Here is a 19,083-nt window from a genome sequence, read left to right as displayed (position 1 = left end):
AGATGCGGGTGAGGGGCTTCCCTGGTGACGCAGTGGTTGAGAGTCCGCCTGCCAATGCAGGGGACACGCGTTCGTGCCCTGGTCCGGGAGGATCCCACATGCCGCGGAGCGGCTGGGCCCGTGCTTCGCTTCCAGAGCCTGTGCTCCGCAATGGGAGAGGCCACAACGGTGAGAGGCCTGCGTACGCAAAAAAACAAACAAACAAACAAAAAGATGTGGGTGAGGCTGACTCTACCACCCAGGGGCAGACTTCTTGAAAACCAGAGTAAAGCCTAGAATAGATTAGGAAGGAAAACAAGGCACAAAGTTCAAAGGACATAATCTTATTTAGTTTAAATAAAGTTAAAGGTGACATAAATCCTCATATACCCAGAGGAATGTTTCCAAAGGAGCAATTGTTTTCCGTCTCCTTTTAGAATGAAAAGAGCAGAACTGGAGTATAGGTTAGATCACAGAAAGAACTTTTGCAGGCCAGAGGAAGTCACAGAATTGTCTTAATAATTGGATCTGGGAGTTGGCATCTTTCAGGGAGGGACAGGAGAGAGGGAAAGAGACTGAGTCAGTGATTCTCAATGTCCTTTCTGTCTCATTAAATCCCCTGAAAGCTGTAGGAAAAAGTCCTTCTCTGAGCCAACAGGGACACATTGAATCATTGTATTTAATGAGAGCAGGACTGTTTCTTTAAGAGGGTGGTGAAGTGCAGAACACAAAGTGGATACTGTATTGGAAAAAAATAATTGTCCAGATTTCAAAGGAGCTTCCCAAACGACACTCCCTCACATTGGCAGGCATTTGGGGTAACTCATGAAAAACCCACCACGCGTGGTTGGAAGCTTGCAGCCCCTTCCAAATGTGTGTGTGGACGTGCTTGACGCCTTTACCTCGGTAGTGGCCAGGAGTTTCTTCCCGTAGGTCATTCTTGATCAGCAATTTGAAGACCCCGTAGCTTGGGCCTATTCCTCCTTGAAAGTCAGGGCCAAGTTTTTATGAGAACTCTTATTTTACTAGCTTTGAGAAAGATAAATCCTAGCATACGTCTTGTTACTAATTAAAAATGGTACAATCTATTCAAATATCATTTCTCGACAGTATATTTCATGAAACTATCCCACAAGTATTTGTCTCAAGCCACAACTTTTCCAAAGCTTGGTTTTTCAAATGATGAACTCTTGATGATGTTGATTTTTTATTATTATAATTCTTTTCCAGACAATCCAGGAACCTGCACATCATGCACTATGGGGTATTACATGTAAGTCTGGTGTTTTGGGTTTTTTTTTTTCATGGCACTAACTCTTTCTGCAGTTTAAGCATTACTGACTTAATCCTAAATCCAGTGATTAAAGCAAAGAGACCCAGCAGCCTGAAGCAACTCTCCCCTGTCAGGCTATTAATGAACAATTCTTGCATTTAGCAATAAGAGTGCGGCTGTTTTCTTGCCTTGAAAGGAGGTCCTCTCTTTCTTGGTCCTGGAAGTCACCCAGCCTGACACTGGTGTCTAGGAATCTTGCCATGGGTTACCAAGATTCAGACCTTGCTGTTTATGGACAGACTTTAATAATATACCTGACCCCAAGCAAGCTGTTTCCAAATGTCTGCACGGAGACCTCGTCCTTAAAGGGAGTCAGACAGTCCAGGATGAAGCCAGGTGTTTCGTTAGTTCTTTTTTTTATTATTATTTATTTATTTATTTTTGGCTGCGTTGGGTCTTTGTTGCTGCGCATGGGCTTTCTCTAGTTGCAGCGAGTGGGGGCTACTCTTCAGTGCGGTGTGCGGGCTTCTCATAGCAGTGGCTTCTCTTGTTGTGGAGCATGGGCTCTAAGCTCTCGGGCTCAGTAGTTGTGGCACGCAGGCTCAGTAGTTGTGGCTCGCGGGCTCTAGAGCACAGGATCAGTAGTTGTGGTGCATGGTGTTAGTTGCTCCACAGCATGTGGGATCTTCCCAGACCAGGGCTCAAACCCGTGTCCCCTGCATTGGCAGGGGGATTCTTAACCATTGCGCCACCAGGGAAGTCCGTTTCGTTAGTTCTTAATCCTCCCATGAGTAATGAGAGACACGGACCACTAGGTTAAGTGAAATGCAGATAACGATCACCCCCAAAGTTCTCTGTTAAAAATCTACAAATCAGGGCTTCCCTGGTGGCGCAGTGGTTGAGAGTCCGCCTGCCGATGCAGGGGACACCGGTTTGTGCCCCGGTCCGGGAGGATCCCACATGCCGCGGAGCGGCTGGGCCCGTGAGCCATGGCCGCTAAGCCTGCGCGTCCGGAGCCTGTGCTCCACAGCGGCAGGGGCCACAGCAGTGGGAGGCCCGCATACCGCAAAAAAAAAAAAAAAAATCTACAAATCAAAGATGGTATGTCTCGGGCTTCCCTGGTGGCGCAGTGGTTGAGGGTCCACCTGCCGATGCGGGGGACGCGGATTCGTGCCCCGGTCCGGGAAGATCCCACATGCCGCGGAGCAACTGGGCCCGTGAGCCACAACTACTGAGCCTGCACGTCCGGAGCCTGTGCTCCGCAACGAGAGAGGCCACTACAGTGAGAGGCCCGCGCACCACGGTGAAGAGCGGCCCCCGCTCGCCGCAACTAGAGAAAGCCCATGGGCAGAAACGAAGACCCAATGCAGCCAAAAATTAATTAATTAATTAATTTTTTTAAAAAAAAGACTATAACTTCAAAAGAAATGATGTGTAGATACATACAAGGAGATTAAATTATGGTGGTAAAGAGAAATATGTCAACACAGCTCATGGAAGAAACTCCATCTTCTCCCCCCAGGTTCAAACACCACTGTTATAAAACCTGTCCTGAGAAGACCTACAGGGAAGAATCTGAATGCAAAGCATGTGATGCCAACTGTGGCAACTGCGACCAGAATGAATGCTACTGGTGTGAAGAGGGCTTCTTCCTCTTGGGTAAGCTCAAAAACGGCATTGTGCAAAGTGACAGCAAGGCTCCAGGGCTCCACCCAGAAATGCGAGAGCTCCCCTGATCAGTTCTAGAGTCCTCCTGTGCCTCTTGTCCAAGGAGGAATTTTAATTTTGTTTGAAAATAAACATTAGCCAGGACTCCTTCTTTCTGCTTTTATTATTGAAGCATAGCTCCTATTTCAGTAATTAATCTCAAGTGTCTCTAAGCTGATGGAAAGGAGAGTGAATGGAGGGGAGGGAGAGGTGCTGAAGAGAAATGCTTTGGAGTTGAAGTCACCTGGAATATTTAGAACGTAACTCCTTCCTTGACACTTCATCCGCGTTATATATTCCTTGCACTGTAAAAGTTAAATAAGATCTTTTGTCTTCGATTTTGGTCAATTCATTGACTTTGATGGAAATGAATAGTTAGGAAAGATAAATACTGTGAGCCTTCCAGTTGAAGAGAATAGTCCAGGTTCTTGAATGTTTGTGGGAGAGAGAGTGGCGCAGACAGCCCACAGCGACCTTCAGAGATTCTGTATGTAGAGATCATTTTATTTGCAGTCTTTCAAGGCCTTGACGACATGAAAGCTTTTATTCTATGCTCCTAACCCTTTGAGCTGATAGCCAACTTTAATTTTCAGTCCTCTTTCAGAGGACTTAAAGCGTTGGATTTATTAAGACACGATTCTTGGTTGAAATAAGCAGATGCCATCATGGTTTCTTTAAAAACTAAAAAATGTTCCTCAGCCTCCCTTCGGCCTGTTTAGAACTTGGCCCTTCGTAGAGCACCAGGCTCAGCCAGCCAGGGTTGCGCTTCATGCCTCCATTCTGTGTTCTCATGTAGGCGGCAGTTGCGTGAGGAACTGTGGCCCTGGCTTCTACGGTGACCCAGAGATGGGAGAATGTGAGCCCTGCCACCGAGCCTGCAAAACCTGCACCGGTGTTGGCCGCAACCAGTGTAGCAGCTGCGGAGAAGGGTTGCAGCTGCTGCATGGGACGTGTGTGCATCTGGCCCAGACCCAGGTGGAAGGCAGATTCTGGAATGGTATGGACCTCCCAAGAGAGATTGCAGGTGTCTAGCTGACTCCTCTGCCGCCCCCCCCACCCCCAAACCCTTGCTTTCGGGATACCCAAGAGATGAAGGTTTCCAGTAAAAGAAAAGTCTGGAGTCCCAGAGCCCCTGTGATGCTCATTGCGGGAGAGGATAAGAGGCTATGGCTGGCATTTGGCGAGGAGGGAAAACCCAAAGGGCCACTGATGAGTGATCTGACCATTTGAGTTTCTACCTGGGTGGAGTAGACCGCAGAGCACGTAAAGAGCGTCAGAGAGAGAAATGACTACCATTTTCTCAAAGATTTCAGAATAGCTTCTATCACATTCACTTATCTCTTTATTAGAAAAGAGATAAAAGAAAACTACCAGTGGGATAGCTTGTCCAGTTAGACAAGGAAGGATCACTCTAAATTATGGGAACTTCAGCTGAAATGACTGATCTTTCTGGCTGGATTATTAGAACTTGCCATCATTCAAGCTTACCTTTTAAAAGTTGCCCCTCTAGTTGCAGATGGGGAAAGTGGGGGGCTTGAGAAAGAGCGGGAGGGAGGAAAAGTGTGGGAGCTTGGAATCTAACAGTAAAGGCCTGTATGTATTCATTCCCACCTGAGTCTTCAGAATTGGCCTCCAGACCCTGAAGCCTTGGTCACAGGCTTCCTGGCAAGGTATGACAACCTTGCAGTGACCTCTCCATGTCTGAGGTGGTTAAAAAACAAAATCCTCCTCCTGCTGGAAAAATCTGACTCACATTCTATGCAGAGACGTTCATGAAAACAAGAGATGCTCTCCGTTTTGATTTCGAGGCGAGGATTTGTTTAAAAAGGTCATTCCAGTGCAGAAGCAACAGCGGCTGAAAGCAGGTCTGCTTGGGATGATTTTTCTAAGAGCTGGAGGGAAGGATAGATCTGGGGCAAGAGAAAAGCCTCTTGCTGGGTTTCAGAGGAAGGATGTCCACAGCTGCTGTCTACTTCGACAGTGTCGCATATGTGACTTGAAGGAAGAGCAGCTCGGAGACCATCACAAACCCAGCAGCCAAAGGCCACGGAGAACACTGGCCGATTTCAGAGACACAGCTAGAAAGAAAATCATTCACTCCAGACTGGGATATCTTCCGTGAATTAAAGCTGAACCAAAATGCTGAAAACGAGTTTGTCTGGCATTCAGGCATTTAAGAGGTGGTGCAAGCCAAGAGAAAAATAGTCTGGTGGTGTGTTTCTAGCTCAGAACATCTGTATTTTATCTGGCGTCCAGATGATGAAAAGGTTCAGGGAGCCAAGAGTCAGAGCAGATTGATTCCCCAAATGATTACACGTCCCTTTCAACTGGGCTACGCACTTCGCAAGCAGAAATCAGGTCTTGATTGCCCCCGCCCCCCTTTGTCGAAGCATCACACCTACCCCGCTGCGTGTTCTACTACCAAAACGTAATGTTTTTGAAGAGAGGAAGGAATTAGTCCACTTGGGGATTTAGTACTAAGGGATTCAGGAAGCAGATGAGAATATTTCTCATGGCTGGACAAAAGCAACAAACTCAATGACATGGCTGCACTTTCCCACATCTGTGACCTGGGAAATAAGACATGCAGACTCTGAACAATGAGAAAAACTTAGCTGAGCCAGGTAAGACCAGAGCTCAGCTTCCCCAGCATAGTTTAGGTACCACTGAAATGGACAGTAAATGAGAAATGTACTCCACAAGGCCCTGAGAGTATTTGAGCCAATGCCTACATTTTTCTCCTGACTTCGTTTCCTTAAAAAACAGGGCTGAGGTTGTAATAGGAGAGCAGAGGCTTCCAGAGAACAAGCACTAATTAACCGCACCTCTCAGATGATGGAAAGCAGATTGCAGTCATCCTGGGTCAACTCAGAGGGAGCCCAGACAAATCAGAGTGTTTATGAGAGAATGGAGCTACCTAGGTGGTACCAGCGAAGTGTTGCGTTGTTTCTGTTGTTTTAAACACAGATTCAGATCCAGGTAGGACAGAGAAGATGGGACAAACTTTAGCCCATTTCTTCACCCACACGACTGCCAGTGGAAACAATAAGCTCGTGCTTGCATCTGAAGACTGTGACCACGCCCACTGTCTATGTCAGCATGTGTTGGGGAAATGCCCTTGAAATAAAAATCCAACTAGAGGGCTTCCCTGGTGGCACAGTGGTTGAGAGTCTGCCTGCCGATGCAGGGGACACGGGTTCGTGCCCCAGTCTGGGAAGATCCCACATGCCGTGGAGCAGCTGGGCCCATGAGCCATAGCTGCTGAGCCTGTGCGTTCTGAGCCTGTGCTCCGCAACGGGAGAGGCCACAACACTGAGAGGCCCATGTACCAAAAAAAAAAAAAAAAAAAAAAAAATCCAACTAGAGTCCACTGAACTCCTCTTTTAATAAGGCTACTCATGAGAGTGGTGAGGTTGACAGGTCATCACCCTTTGTCAATTACCAGCTGAGCCTGGGAATGCCTCCTATCCTGGTCCAAGGATGGAGATTTTCCTACACCTCATACCACAGCTGACAAATCCTCCAGCCAAGACCAAGTAATCTCCAGAGATCCTTCCTGCCACCTAAAAGTCACTGCACAAAAGTATAGATCGGGCTTCCCTGGTGGCACAGTGGTTGGGAGTCCACCTGCCGATGCAGGGGACATGGGTTCGTGCCCCAGTCCGGGAAGATTCCACATGCCACGGAGTGGCTGGGCCCGTGAGCCATGGCCGCTGAGCCTGCGCGTCCGGAGGGAGAGGCCACAACAGTGAGAGGCCCGCGTACCGCAAAAAAATAATAAAATAAAATAAAAGTATAGATCATCCCCAGATTCCCTGTCCCAGTCACTAACTAATATATTGTGAAGGTTACTTAGGCCAATGTCCCTGCGTGGCAATAATAGAACCAGTGTTAAACAGGCTGCTGCCAATGGCATCAGCAGTGGCTCAGGCACCACGCAGAGCCACCGTTGGTGAAAATGTTCAGGGGTGGCAGGCCACGGGCTTTGAAAGAAGATGGTGGCTTCAGCTGGTTTCCTGAAACCATTGTTGGGAATGGAAACAGTGTACCCTATTACTGTTAAATCATTTGGGTTTTCTTAAGTGGTTTTCTCCCTGGTAGTGCTGGAAAGTCTTCGGAATAATTCCTGCACATTTCCCCTACCCACCTATTTCCCTCATTAAAACCATGTTTGTAGCAGGCTCTAATTACATATTCTGATGGGTAGTCTAATCTACAAAGCACAGACATGGTAAATTAACTTTTTATCTTTGACCACATCCTAACAATTTATCACTAGCCTGTCTTTCGATCTTAATTCCTATGCTCTGAGAAAGACTGAAATCCCAGAGTCAGTTACAAACACTGGAAGCCACTCATGTGTGAAAAAAAATTCTCAATAGTGGGGAGATATGTTGCTTCATAGTAACTGAACTTTAGAGAATTTTAAAGAAACCATGAGGGGGCTTCCCTGGTGGCGCAGTGGTTGAGAGTCCACCTGCTGATGCAGGGGACACGGGTTCGTGCCCCGGTCCGGGAGGATCCCACGTGCCGTGGAGCGGCTGGTCCCGTGAGCCATGGCCGCTGAGCCTGTGCATCTGGAGCCTGTGCTCCGCAACGGGAGAGGCCACAACAGTGAGAGGTCCGCGTATCGCAAAAAAAAAAAAAAAAAAAAAAAGAAACCATGAGAATCTGGTTTTTTTAGAAGGACTTTGTAGATGTGTACAGTTGCCTCACTTAACTTACAAATGAGAACATGATTTTTACTTAATTAACCAATCACAACTCAGAGTGCAGAAAATACATGTTTCTGGGTAGCTAAGTAAACTTTTGGCCTAGTGGTATGAAGGAGCCACATGTATCTCCTTACACTGAGTATTAAACATCCAGGAATTTTATGAGTGGACCATTAAACCATTGCAACTTAAAATCAGCTATGGTGGGAATATTTACACCACAGCAATTGGTAAACAGGATGACTCAAGTTTTTGTTGTTGTTTCGTGTTCCAAAGAGCCATGTTACCAGTACATCACTGCTTTGACCTCTACCAAACTATTTTAAATTAAAGTGAATTACTAAAACATCTCTCTAGTGAACGTAGGCTTTAGAATTCGGCATACCTGAATTCAAATCCTGGCTCTGTTCTTTACTATCTCCATAACCTGGAGCAAGATATTCATCCTCTCCGAGCCTCAGTTTCCTCACCTATAAAATGAGAACATGAAACGGCCTCATACAAGGTCCTTTGGAGAACTGAATGAAAGAATACATATAAAGCCTCCAGCACATATGATGCAATAAAAGTTAATCTATTCTCTAACCCTTTAACCTAATCCAGTTTTAACCCATGAAACACTAGTTCACTTTCAAAACTGCCTCCTTGAGCTCATGAAAGAAAGCAATTTGGGGGCCTAAGGAGTAATACAGGTCTGGGAAAAATAGTCCCAGAAAGAAGGGCAAATGATGGTCAGTTGGGATGCCTAATAGCCAAGTTGAGTCCTGACTCAACCAAGAATGTGTACAAAGATGATAACAGCAGTTTTATTTATGATAACAAAAAAAAGGAGAGAGCAATCTAAAAATGTAACGAGAAAAAAATTAAGGAAATTATGGTTCATGCAAATACACAAACCATTAAAAATGTTTACAAAGAATCTTCATGGCAAGAGAAAATGCCTATAAGATGTATAATATTAAATGAAAAATGTAGGGTTGGTATTATATATGCAGAAGATGTAAATGATTACATATATATGCACGTATGTAATGATACTCACACATTCACTATAAAGATGGGAAATCTATATGCCGAAGTATACACAGTAGACATTTCTGGGTGGTAAGATCATGGGCAAACTTTATGTTCTTCTTTATATTGTTTGCATTAAAAAAATAAAACACTTTATTTTTTTTAATAAAAAAAGAACCTGTGCCCACTGCAAGCCCATCTTTGGTGAAGAGCCCGCTGCAGGAGCGACGAAGGTGGAAGTTTCAAATCAAAAGAGGTAACAGGGAAATAGGGAGGAGAAGACAATCAAATATGAGGAGAGTCTCTGTGATGTAGAAACCAACCCGAGAAGCCGGGCAGTGAGGAACAAGCAGGCATGCAGAAGTCGTGAGAGAAACAGAGAGAGGAGGAAAACACAACACAAAATATAAGTGGGCACCCAAAGGGAAAGACTGGGAGGAATCTCATCATTGGAGACTTCTAGAACATACAAGGACATTCCTGAGGTGCTAAGTGCTTATGCTTGGGAGAGGCTATCAAGAAAAGCTTCTGTCCTTGCAAATCTTTAAGAAAAGCACCATTTGCCTTCCCAGTCACTGCAGCCTTGTTTGAAATAGCAAAGATTGGAAAAAACTAAACGGCTACCAATAAGAGTAGAAAAATGAAGCATGACACATCCACACAATGGAATACTATGGAGCTATCAAAAAGAATGAGGAGGTTCTTTATGTACTGATAAAGAATGGTCTCCAGAATACTGAGTTACAAAAAAAAACAAAAACAAAAGGCAACATGATAAACATTGTGAACAGATAAAGTTTGTATAAGAAGGTTGGAGGGGGATGGGGAGAGAGGGGAGAGACTTCACGGTATGTGCCTTTTCTGCATTTTGAACCATGTACTGCTTATTTGATTTTTAAAATTTTAAATAAGAACCCCTGTTTTATAGGATTGAGTTATAGTCATTTTTGAAGGATGGACACTACATTTTCTTGGTCAAGGTGATCTTTTTTTTTGAGGTGGCGGAGGTCTTGTTCAGTCTAGAATTTCTGGAGTAGCAAAAAGAGAAACCATGATCAAGGTCAAATTTTACTTGTTGACATTAAGTCTCTAATCTTTCGTGATAGAAGAGCTCTGGCTGGAGATGACTTTATCCATTTGCTGAAGCCTGATTGCTAACTGTGTGTGCAGAGTACCCTCTAGTGGAGGAATGGGGACATTACAGAATTTTATACCAAGTATATTGGAGTAAAATATCCAACTGCCAGAATGTGAGATACGTATGTGTAATTACAAATGCATGTATATGTGTAAATATATACATTATATATTTTTAAATATGATAAAATTAATGAAAACGTTTATCTTTTTGAATATAACATTTTAGCATAAAAATGATAAAAGTCAAAACAAAATCAACCCATGGCCTTGATATATAATAACGAATTTCCAGGCGCTCAAGAGCTAATGAATATTATTTTGTTATTATTCTTTGAATAACTGCTCTCAGAAAGTAAGCATCTTTTTTCCCCCAGCTTAAATAAGATATAATTGACATACAATATTGTGTAGGTTTACCGTGTGTAACATGATTTGATATATGTGTTCGCTGCAAAGTGATTACCCCAATAAGGTCAGTGAACACATTCATCATCATCACTTTCGTGAAAATCTTGGGACTAGCATTGCTCTGCACTGGCTAACTGAACTCCTAACAAATCCCCCAGGGAGAGTACATCAGTCAGTGGTCTACTGGAAAACCAGTACAAAATTTTCTCTCCAAACTAGGAAGCAGCTGCCACGCAGCATGGCAGGACCGACAGTCATTTATATCCATGTATCCACAGCTATCTACCTTCCTACCTACCTACCTAGTTTTCTCTGTAGCAAGGCTCCTCAGTTTATTAACCATGAGGGCCACCAGAGAAACCAAGCAATGCCTCCTGGTGCCACTCCAAGTACGGAACGAAAGAGAATGGGAAATAAAACAGAAGCCTGAGAATTGGGGTGGAATGGTAACAAATGAGGAAATCGGGAGAGAGGAGAAAGGAAGAAAGAGGATCCACCATTTACTGAGCCACTCCATGCATGCTTGACATGTTAACTCACTCTGGCTTCACAGGAGTCCTGTAAGGGAAGAATCATTTGCTCTCATTTTAGAGACGTGGAAATTAGGACTCTGAGAGTTTAGTTACTGTATCCATGGTTACCCTACCGGAAGCAGCACAGCTGGGATATGAAGGCAGGTGTGACTAGAGACTGACTCTTGGGAGGAGAAGGAAGGAAATGAAAGGCAAGAGAATAGGAAGGAAGGAAAGAAGGGAGGGAGGGAGGGAGGGAGGGAGGAAGGGAAGGAGGGAAGGAGGGAGGGAGGGAGGGAGGAAGGAAGGAGGGGAGGAAGGAGGGAGGGAGGGAGGAAGGAAGGAAGGAGGGGAGGGAGGGAGGGAGGGAGGAAGGAAGGAAGGAAGGGAGGAAGGATGGAGGGAGGGAGGGAAGGCAGGGAGGGAGGAAGGAAGAAAGGAAGGATGGAGGGAGGGAGGGGGAAGGAAGGAAGGAAGGGAGGAAGGATGGAGGGAGGGAGGGAAGGCAGGGAGGGAGGGAGGGAGGAAGGAAGAAAGGAAGGATGGAGGGAGGGAGGGGGGAGGGAGGGAGGAAGGAAGGAAGTAGGGAGGGAGAGAGTGGGGAGGGAGGGAGGGAGGAAGGAAGGAAGGATGGAGGGAGGGAGGAAGGAAGGAAGGATGGAGGGAGGGAGGAAGGAAGGAAGGATGGAGGGAGGGAGGGATGGGGGAGGGAGGGAGGGAGAGAGGGAGGAAGGAAGGAAGGATGGAGGGAGGGAGGGAGGGAGGGAGAGAGGGAGGAAGGAAGGAAGGATGGAAGGAGGGAGGGAGGGAGGGAGGAAGGAAGGAAGGAAGAAAGTAGGGAGGGGAGGGAGGGAGGAAGGATGGAGGGAGGGAGGGAGGAAGGAGGGAGGGGAGGGAGGGAGGGAGGGGAGGAAGGAGGGAGGGAGGGGAGGGAGGGAAGGGGAATGGTAAGATGCCAACAATAACAATTAACTGAACTTCAGGGTCATTCATATGACACAGTCTGAGCTAGAACTTCTTTTTCTAATTTTCCCCCGTGTGAGTCATGCTGATTCCTATGCAATTACTGAAATTTAGTCAAGATCTCTATGTATATTGATTGGGTGATGTTATTGAGGCTGTTATGTATGTCTGCACAACTGCCCAGTGGAGTTGCTGCCTTCCTGGAAAAGCCTGCCCAGCAAATGGTCATGCCGGAAGAGAGGGGAAACAGCTCGCATGTTTCCCAGCTTAATGGCATATTAACCTGGAATGGCCTGCCCACCACCTGACCAGCCAGAAAGCTCTCGGGTGCCTCTGCTATATTGACGTTTAACATTGGGGACAAATTTAAGAGGAGATCAATTTAGGCTGCATCCCACAGTGGCTACTCTGAAGAACACAGAGACCCAAACATTGACCAACTGTGAAATCTGGTTCCAAAGAACAACATCAAAAAAGCACAGTGAATTCTCAGTTATCATCTTGGAGTGAAGAGAAGTGGTCATCTAAGAATCCTGGGGAAATAAGTGATTACTCTTGATGCAAAAACTCCTGCATGCGTACACACAACCACACATTCCCTTACCCAACACGTTTTTTAAATATGAAAGAAGTAAAATTTGTTAATTCAAATATCCCCTTAGTATTTAAGGCTACCCTGTCTTACTAGGATAGTCTGCAAAGAAAGTCTTGATAATCAATTGTCAATGACAGAGTAAGAAGAAAATAAAATAAATGAAGTCCACATGGTAGGCAGTGGGTGGTGCAAAGATTTAGCCAATGTCAACCTGAAGGGATGCTATTTGGGGTGAAAAGGGAAATGAGATTACCTATGAGATCTTTCCCAACACTGCAGGGCTCTGAGCCTGTTCAAAAGAGACAGACTTCTTGTTTCTTTCCCTACACAGACCTCTCGGGAAGATACCAGCCTTGTCATTCTTCTTGCAAAACCTGCCATGGATCTGCAACCCTGTGCACTTCATGTCCAAAAGGTGAGTGTTGCATGCGACAGAAGGAAGCAGTGGCAAAGCCAATTTGCCGTAACTCATGTACATCAGCATCTCTGTGTAAGGGGTTTGCAGGACTTGAACTAGTCCCATCACATGTTGCTATCACAGTAGCTACGCTGGAGAAACACAGGGACCTAAACACTGACCTATAATAAAAACTGGCTTTCAAGGGACCAGAACATAAAAGAAAAGAAATGTTTCTTTTCCAAAAGCACGATGAAGTTAGTGATTGATTTGGCCACAGAGTTTGTTAGGGTCTCTGGTGCCTGACCTTTCTAGAGGTTCCATTGTTATTTTAAAGTGCATTAGCTGAAACAAGAGAATTAAGGTGGAGAATCTAGGTGGGGACAGAGAGTCTACCTGCTATTTTTCTTCATTTTTGGTACTGAATTTAGGGGAGGAAAAAAAAAAGCACAACATAACAGCTCAGCAAACTAATTGCTTCATCATCTGTAAAAACACATCAGAAATAAGTTCCCTGAATTAGGGGGACAGTTTATTAACATGGTACGTTAGGAATTAAGAATTTAAGAATCACTATTAAAGTGATCATTATGTTGAAATGTGCAATGTTAATAGTGAGATGAGACACAAAAACAACAGAACTTAAAATGACAGGTATGCCATGATCCTACTCCTACAGTATATAGAAGTCAACACACAAAAATTGATGGACTGTCCATTAAAGGTGGAGTTGGGTGGAAGGGTTGCTGCTATGTTAGTGTCCTAACAGGATAGGCTTTGGGAAGCAGAATAGACTCCATCAAGATGTGCGTGTGTAACTGCCTCACACCAGGAAGGTCTTAATAGACAAAGTTCTTAAGACAAAGGTCTCAATAGATGGACCACCTGGGCAATGGGAAGCCCCATGGTGACCCGTAGCAGTATCAACAGGAAAGTCAAAGAAACAAGCCTGTTGTCAATTTCCTTTCTAGAGCTTTAACTCATCTTGGAGGACTTAGCATCACTAATAGATATTTTGGTAATCCTGATATAAGTGTTCCCGATACTCAGGTCTTTGGAGCAGTTAAAAAAGCTGTCAGGGACTTCCCTGGTGGCGCAGTGGTTGAGAGTCCACCTGCCGATGCAGGGGGCGCAGGTTCGTGCCCCGGTCCGGGAGGATCCCACATGCCGCGGAGTGGCTGGGCCCGTGAGCCATGGGTGCTAAGCCTGCGCGTCCGGAGCCTGTGCTCCACAATGGGGGAGGCCACAACAGTGAGAGGCCCGCGTACCGCCAAAAAAAACCAAAAGCTGTCAGGAACGTCAGTTCTCTGCGTGGATGCATGTGCTGTTCGATTAGACACACAATGACTGTCTGACCTGCCTTCTTCCCTGGGTTTCTAGGCACATATCTGTTGGCTCAGACCTGCGTCCCATCCTGTCCCCAAGGCATGTGGCCCTCAGTGAGAAGCGGCAGCTGTGAGAACTGTACAGAGGACTGTGCCTCTTGCTCTGGAGCCAATCTTTGCAAAAAGTGCCAAACGCAGCCAGACCACCCCCTCTTCCTCCATCAAGGCAGGTGCTACACCAGGTGCCCTGAGTAAGTTTTCCTCTTCCTTTCACTTGTTACTTGTGTTCGTTCTCCTGCAGTACTTTGGGGGCAATTCCTTCCCATTCACCAAAGACCTCTTCTCTTCCTTGGTTAGAGCGCCTACATCTGCCTCCCTTCTCGACTGTCTGACATCACTGTCAGCCACAGCAGCCCTTTCCATAAGGCCAGATGCACGCTTCTCCTTTGTGACCATGAGATGTATAGATTTTTACCTTTATGAAAACATGTTTATTTTTTACCTTGTATTTATGATCAAACAGTTGTCAGGTTTTGTTTTTTTTTTTCCATCACAAAAGTGAGGCTGTGATAGGCTGTGGAACACACGGACCTCTTCTTCATGTCGAAAGTGAGGTATGAATCACAGATAATAAATAAAGAGTAATACCTGCCTAGTTATTGATTGGTTCCTCATGGCTTCCTTGGTCCCCTGGTTTACAATTCCTTTACTCTTCCTATCAATGGTCTGCCTCCAGGATTTACCTAAATGGGAAGTGGGAATAGCAAATGGAAAAGTTCATCAGGAAAATTTCAGCAACAAGCAGCAGAAATGTCAAAGAGCAGGACAGAAAATATGGGGTGTATGAATGCATACAATAAAAAGTTTGGAAATCTAGTATGGGTCATTTCAGTGGCCAACGGTTCATTAGAAACCCACAATCTTTCCATTTTGCCCTTGTACCTTCCTCAGCTTGTCCTCCCCCGAGCCCACGTTGTCTGTCCATCCCCAACTGCACCACCCCATACTGCAACAACCTGAGACAGAAAAGGGTGCCTTTCTCCTTGTTTATCTCTTTTTAAGAGGAAAGAAAACTCCCTCAGACTTCCCTTCACGTCTCATCAGCCAGAATGCATCACTAACATCTTCCTAAACTGATCGCTGGCAAGGAGAATGGAAACGTAAGGATTGATGTAGGTTGAACAAGATTTGCCCCTGAACACCCACAAAAATCACAACACCGACAGCCAGGAAGAGTGGAGAGAGGGAGGCAAGAAATGAGTTTGGGGAAGCAGCCTACAACATCTGAAGGAACTAGAAATTTTATTTGCCCGCTGCTTAAAAGAACATGATAAAAACAACACCTATTTTCTAGTGACCTGTTGGTATCCGTTACTGAGATTGATCCTGTTGCGTACAAATATGTCATGGTACTGACACTCAAAAAGCATTCAATCTGGGCTTCCCTGGTGGCGCAGTGGTTGAGAATCTGCCTGCCAATGTAGGAGACACGGGTTCAAGCCTGGTCTGGGAAGATCCCACCTGCCGCAGAGCAACTGGGCCTGCGAGCCACAACTACTGAGCCTGCGCGTCTGGAGCCTGTGCTCTGCAACAAGAGAGGCCGCGATAGTGAGGGGCCCGTGCACTGCGATGAAGAGTGGCCCCCACTTGCCACAACTAGAGAAAGCCCTGGCACAGAAACGAAGACCCAACACAGCCATAAATAAATAAATAAATAAATAAATAATTTTTAAAAAAAAAGCATCCAATCTAGTGTAGAAGCCAAATGTATCCAATTCAATTCTACAGATACATGTTTAGTACCTACTGGGTGTAAGAATTGATATTGGAAGCTAAGATCAAGTGAAGGAAGTCTGAGCTTACAACAGGCTTACAATCCAGTCGGGAAGGTTACATCCATCAATGTCATACTTCTCAGGTCCTTAATACACAAAGGGCTAAAAGTTTCCAAGGAAGAAGAAACCATTTAAAAACAGCTACTTACTGAGAGCTTGCAATATCTAGGCACTGCACTAAGGGTTTCAAATGCACCCTTCTATTCATCCTAACAAGAATCTTCTTATCCAGATACAGTTGACCCTTGAACAACACAGGTTTGAACTGTGAGGTTCCACTTACACGCAGATGTTTTTTTTCAATAAATACGGTACTATACAATCCATGGTTGATTGAATCCACAGATGCAGAACCATGGATATAAAGGGCCAACTACGGGAATTGAGCATCCATGGATTTTGGTATTCATGTCTGGCCCTGGAACCAACCTCCTGCAGTTACTGAGGGACACTATATCATTATTTCCCCCCATTTTATGGGTGAGGAAAGGGGTAGCATGCCCGATATCACACTGCTAACACATGGCATGGTCAGGATTCCAACCCAAATCTCTGTAGCACTGACGTCATGTGCTTAACCATTGCACTATGCCACATTTTCATCCAACTGGGGCTTTCTTTCTTTATAACAGCTTTATTGACATAGAATTCACATACCACACCATTCACCCACATAAAGTGTACAATGCAATGGTTTTTAGTATAGTCAGAGAGTTGTGAAACCATCACCACAATTGATTTTAAAATACTTCCATCACCCTCCAAAGAAAACTCTATACCCTTTTAGCAGTTACTCTCAATTTCCCACAGCCCTAAGCAACCACTAATTTACTTTCTGTCTCTATAGATTTGCCTATTCTTGAACATTTTATATTAATAATACAGAATGTGACCTTTTGTGACTGACTTCTTTTATCCAGCATAATATTTTCAAGGTTCCTCCCCAGTTGGGTATTTGAGAAGAGGCTTAATGGTGAAAGGGTCAGGGTAAGAGAACCCAGCACAGCAGGGAGAAAGGAGTATGAGGGGAGACTGAGCCAGGGAATACCCAGCTCTCCTTCCCCAGCCACCATGCTTCAGCCTCAGCAAAGTTAGCAAAGATATTCTACAACAAAGGTGAAGGTTCAGAAATCTACTTACCAAAGTCAATCATTGCCTCCTTATTAACCTTTGTCACGGTGGGACTGAACTGGGTGTCATTATCATCACCTTACTTATCTAATCATTACCACCATTTTCCTACTATCTCTTGGATTCTTCAAATGTTCCAGGAATTGAAAATGCATTAAAGTGAGGCAGAAAGAGATGCATTTTGCTTTCATCCAATTAGTTGACCATTCCACACTTTTTTTCTCCAAATCTGGGTTGAGCCACTCAGATTTGGAGGAATAAAAAGAAGCAATGGGACCCTATGCAGATACATGGCAGCCAAGATATTTTCTTTTTTTTTTTTTTTTTTTTAAGCAATAGGGAAGCTAGTAACATGCCCTGAAAATCCTGCAGACTATGGAATCACAGGTATGTGCTTTCCTGTCTTAAATAGGGTGGTCTTATTACTGTGGAGTCCTCCGTCTTTATGTTTACAAAACAACAGGGGAGATAAAGTCTGAGGAACATATAATACCCAGCTTGGCTTGGCAGCTTTGTTTCTCTTTCTGCAAAATTGCCCTTTGGGGTGCGATCCATCCTAAAATAGCAATAAGATTTATAACAGAAACACAACCTGCAAAGAAATGATATCCAGGTATTCAGAATTATTTATAAATCGGCATTAGTGGCCGATTTACTGCTTTTTCAAATATGGTATATGTTCATCAAATTTAAAAGTTCGAGAGGTAACATACATCATTACAGTAATTGTTGAAAAGGTAATGCAAAACTTAAAGTGTGCTCAAATCCACCACATATGAACAGATTTGAAGCTCTGGTGGAAGAAAAAATGGTCTTCCTTTAAGCGTTGGCTGTCACTGCCTTAGGTGTTTGTAAAATATACATAAAGTTCCAGAACCACACAGCTTTTGAATTACATATATTTATCTGGACCGAAAGACTTCAACGTAAAGTACTTCGAATTTAACAGTTTAATACATGTGGCCATTTCTTCTCAAAAAAAAAAAAATTGTCTTCTTAAATAAAAATAACAGTGAAATAAAGTATTAACTAACGAGTCTTATAAGTGCAGGGAGTAGACAGGAAGACTAATTACTGGCCAGATCTATGCGGAGAAGGCTGCTTTCAGCAAAGTGGCTCTCTGAAAAACACCTTCTCATGTTGCCTTCTAGCTGCCTCCCATCTGACAAGTTTCTGAGATTCCTGTATTTTTGAATTAGTAGTCATCTTCAACAGCTTTCTTTTCTTTTTTTGCTTGAATCTATTCCTTTCATTGCAGCATCTCCTCCGACATCCACTGACTCCCTTATGAGAAGAATCTGAGAAAGCTTTCTTCATGCTGCATTTCTTCAAATTCTGTACTAGAATTGCTCACCTTAAGTGCCCAGCAACTATTCTGCAGAGACCTTGACCAGGCCTAGCACTGAAATTTCCCCAGAAGCCAGGTGATCACATAGCCCAAAGCCCCCAGCCACTAAACACAGGTTGGTCTTTCCTGCATGGCCAATCCCCACCCTAAAACTACAGACTATGACTGGTCCCACCTTGCGTTATTTTGTTAGCATAAATTCTAAGGTGGTCAGAGGAGCATATGACATTCCTACCACTTGGTGAATTCCAAGAATTTAGAAGTTAGCTAGGGAGAAATGCTAGACCTCTCTTTGGAGGAGGCCAAATCCCTTGCTACACACAAAGAAATAATGAATCTACCAAATTCTCATTCAGGTAGATGGGATATGTTTAAGAATGCACTAAATTTCCTTAATTTCAAATTTCTAAAATTCAATCAAACTCTTGATGAGCATATAATACATTTCTATCCACTGTCTTGTTAAATGCAATTTTAAGAGATTGACTTGTTGGACAAAGTAGTAGTACTGTCTTTGTTCTTCAAGTGTTCTCCATCATGGTCCAAAGAAAAACTAAGGATACTAATGAGTAAGGAAGCCTGGCCTTACTTTTCATCTGGACATTATTTAGTTACCCCTCTTCTACCTAGGCTTCTTTCTTCTCCAATTTTTCTACTTAAAACTACATTAGAAATGTGACTTTTGTTCACCCCTGTCCTATTTCTCCCTGACACATTCAGTACATTTTTGTTTACTGAATT

General features: G+C 44.3%; 1 protein-coding gene across 1 annotated transcript in view; it reads left to right on the top strand.

Moving 5' to 3' along the window:
* The window catches only part of PCSK5 (proprotein convertase subtilisin/kexin type 5), a 448,447-nt gene that overhangs the window by 399,045 nt on the left and 30,319 nt on the right, over positions 1 to 19,083 (top strand). The window contains 5 exon segments of the mRNA XM_032634783.1: positions 1,210 to 1,252; positions 2,775 to 2,911; positions 3,756 to 3,956; positions 12,638 to 12,721; positions 14,084 to 14,279. Of these exon segments, the coding sequence (XP_032490674.1) occupies positions 1,210 to 1,252; positions 2,775 to 2,911; positions 3,756 to 3,956; positions 12,638 to 12,721; positions 14,084 to 14,279 (661 nt within the window).

The sequence above is a fragment of the Phocoena sinus genome, chromosome 6 (assembly GCF_008692025.1).
Source record: "Phocoena sinus isolate mPhoSin1 chromosome 6, mPhoSin1.pri, whole genome shotgun sequence".
In the NCBI taxonomy this organism is placed as follows: Eukaryota; Metazoa; Chordata; class Mammalia; order Artiodactyla; family Phocoenidae; genus Phocoena; species Phocoena sinus.
Note: the sequence above shows the minus strand (reverse complement) of the source record. Positions and strands in the feature narration are given on the sequence as shown.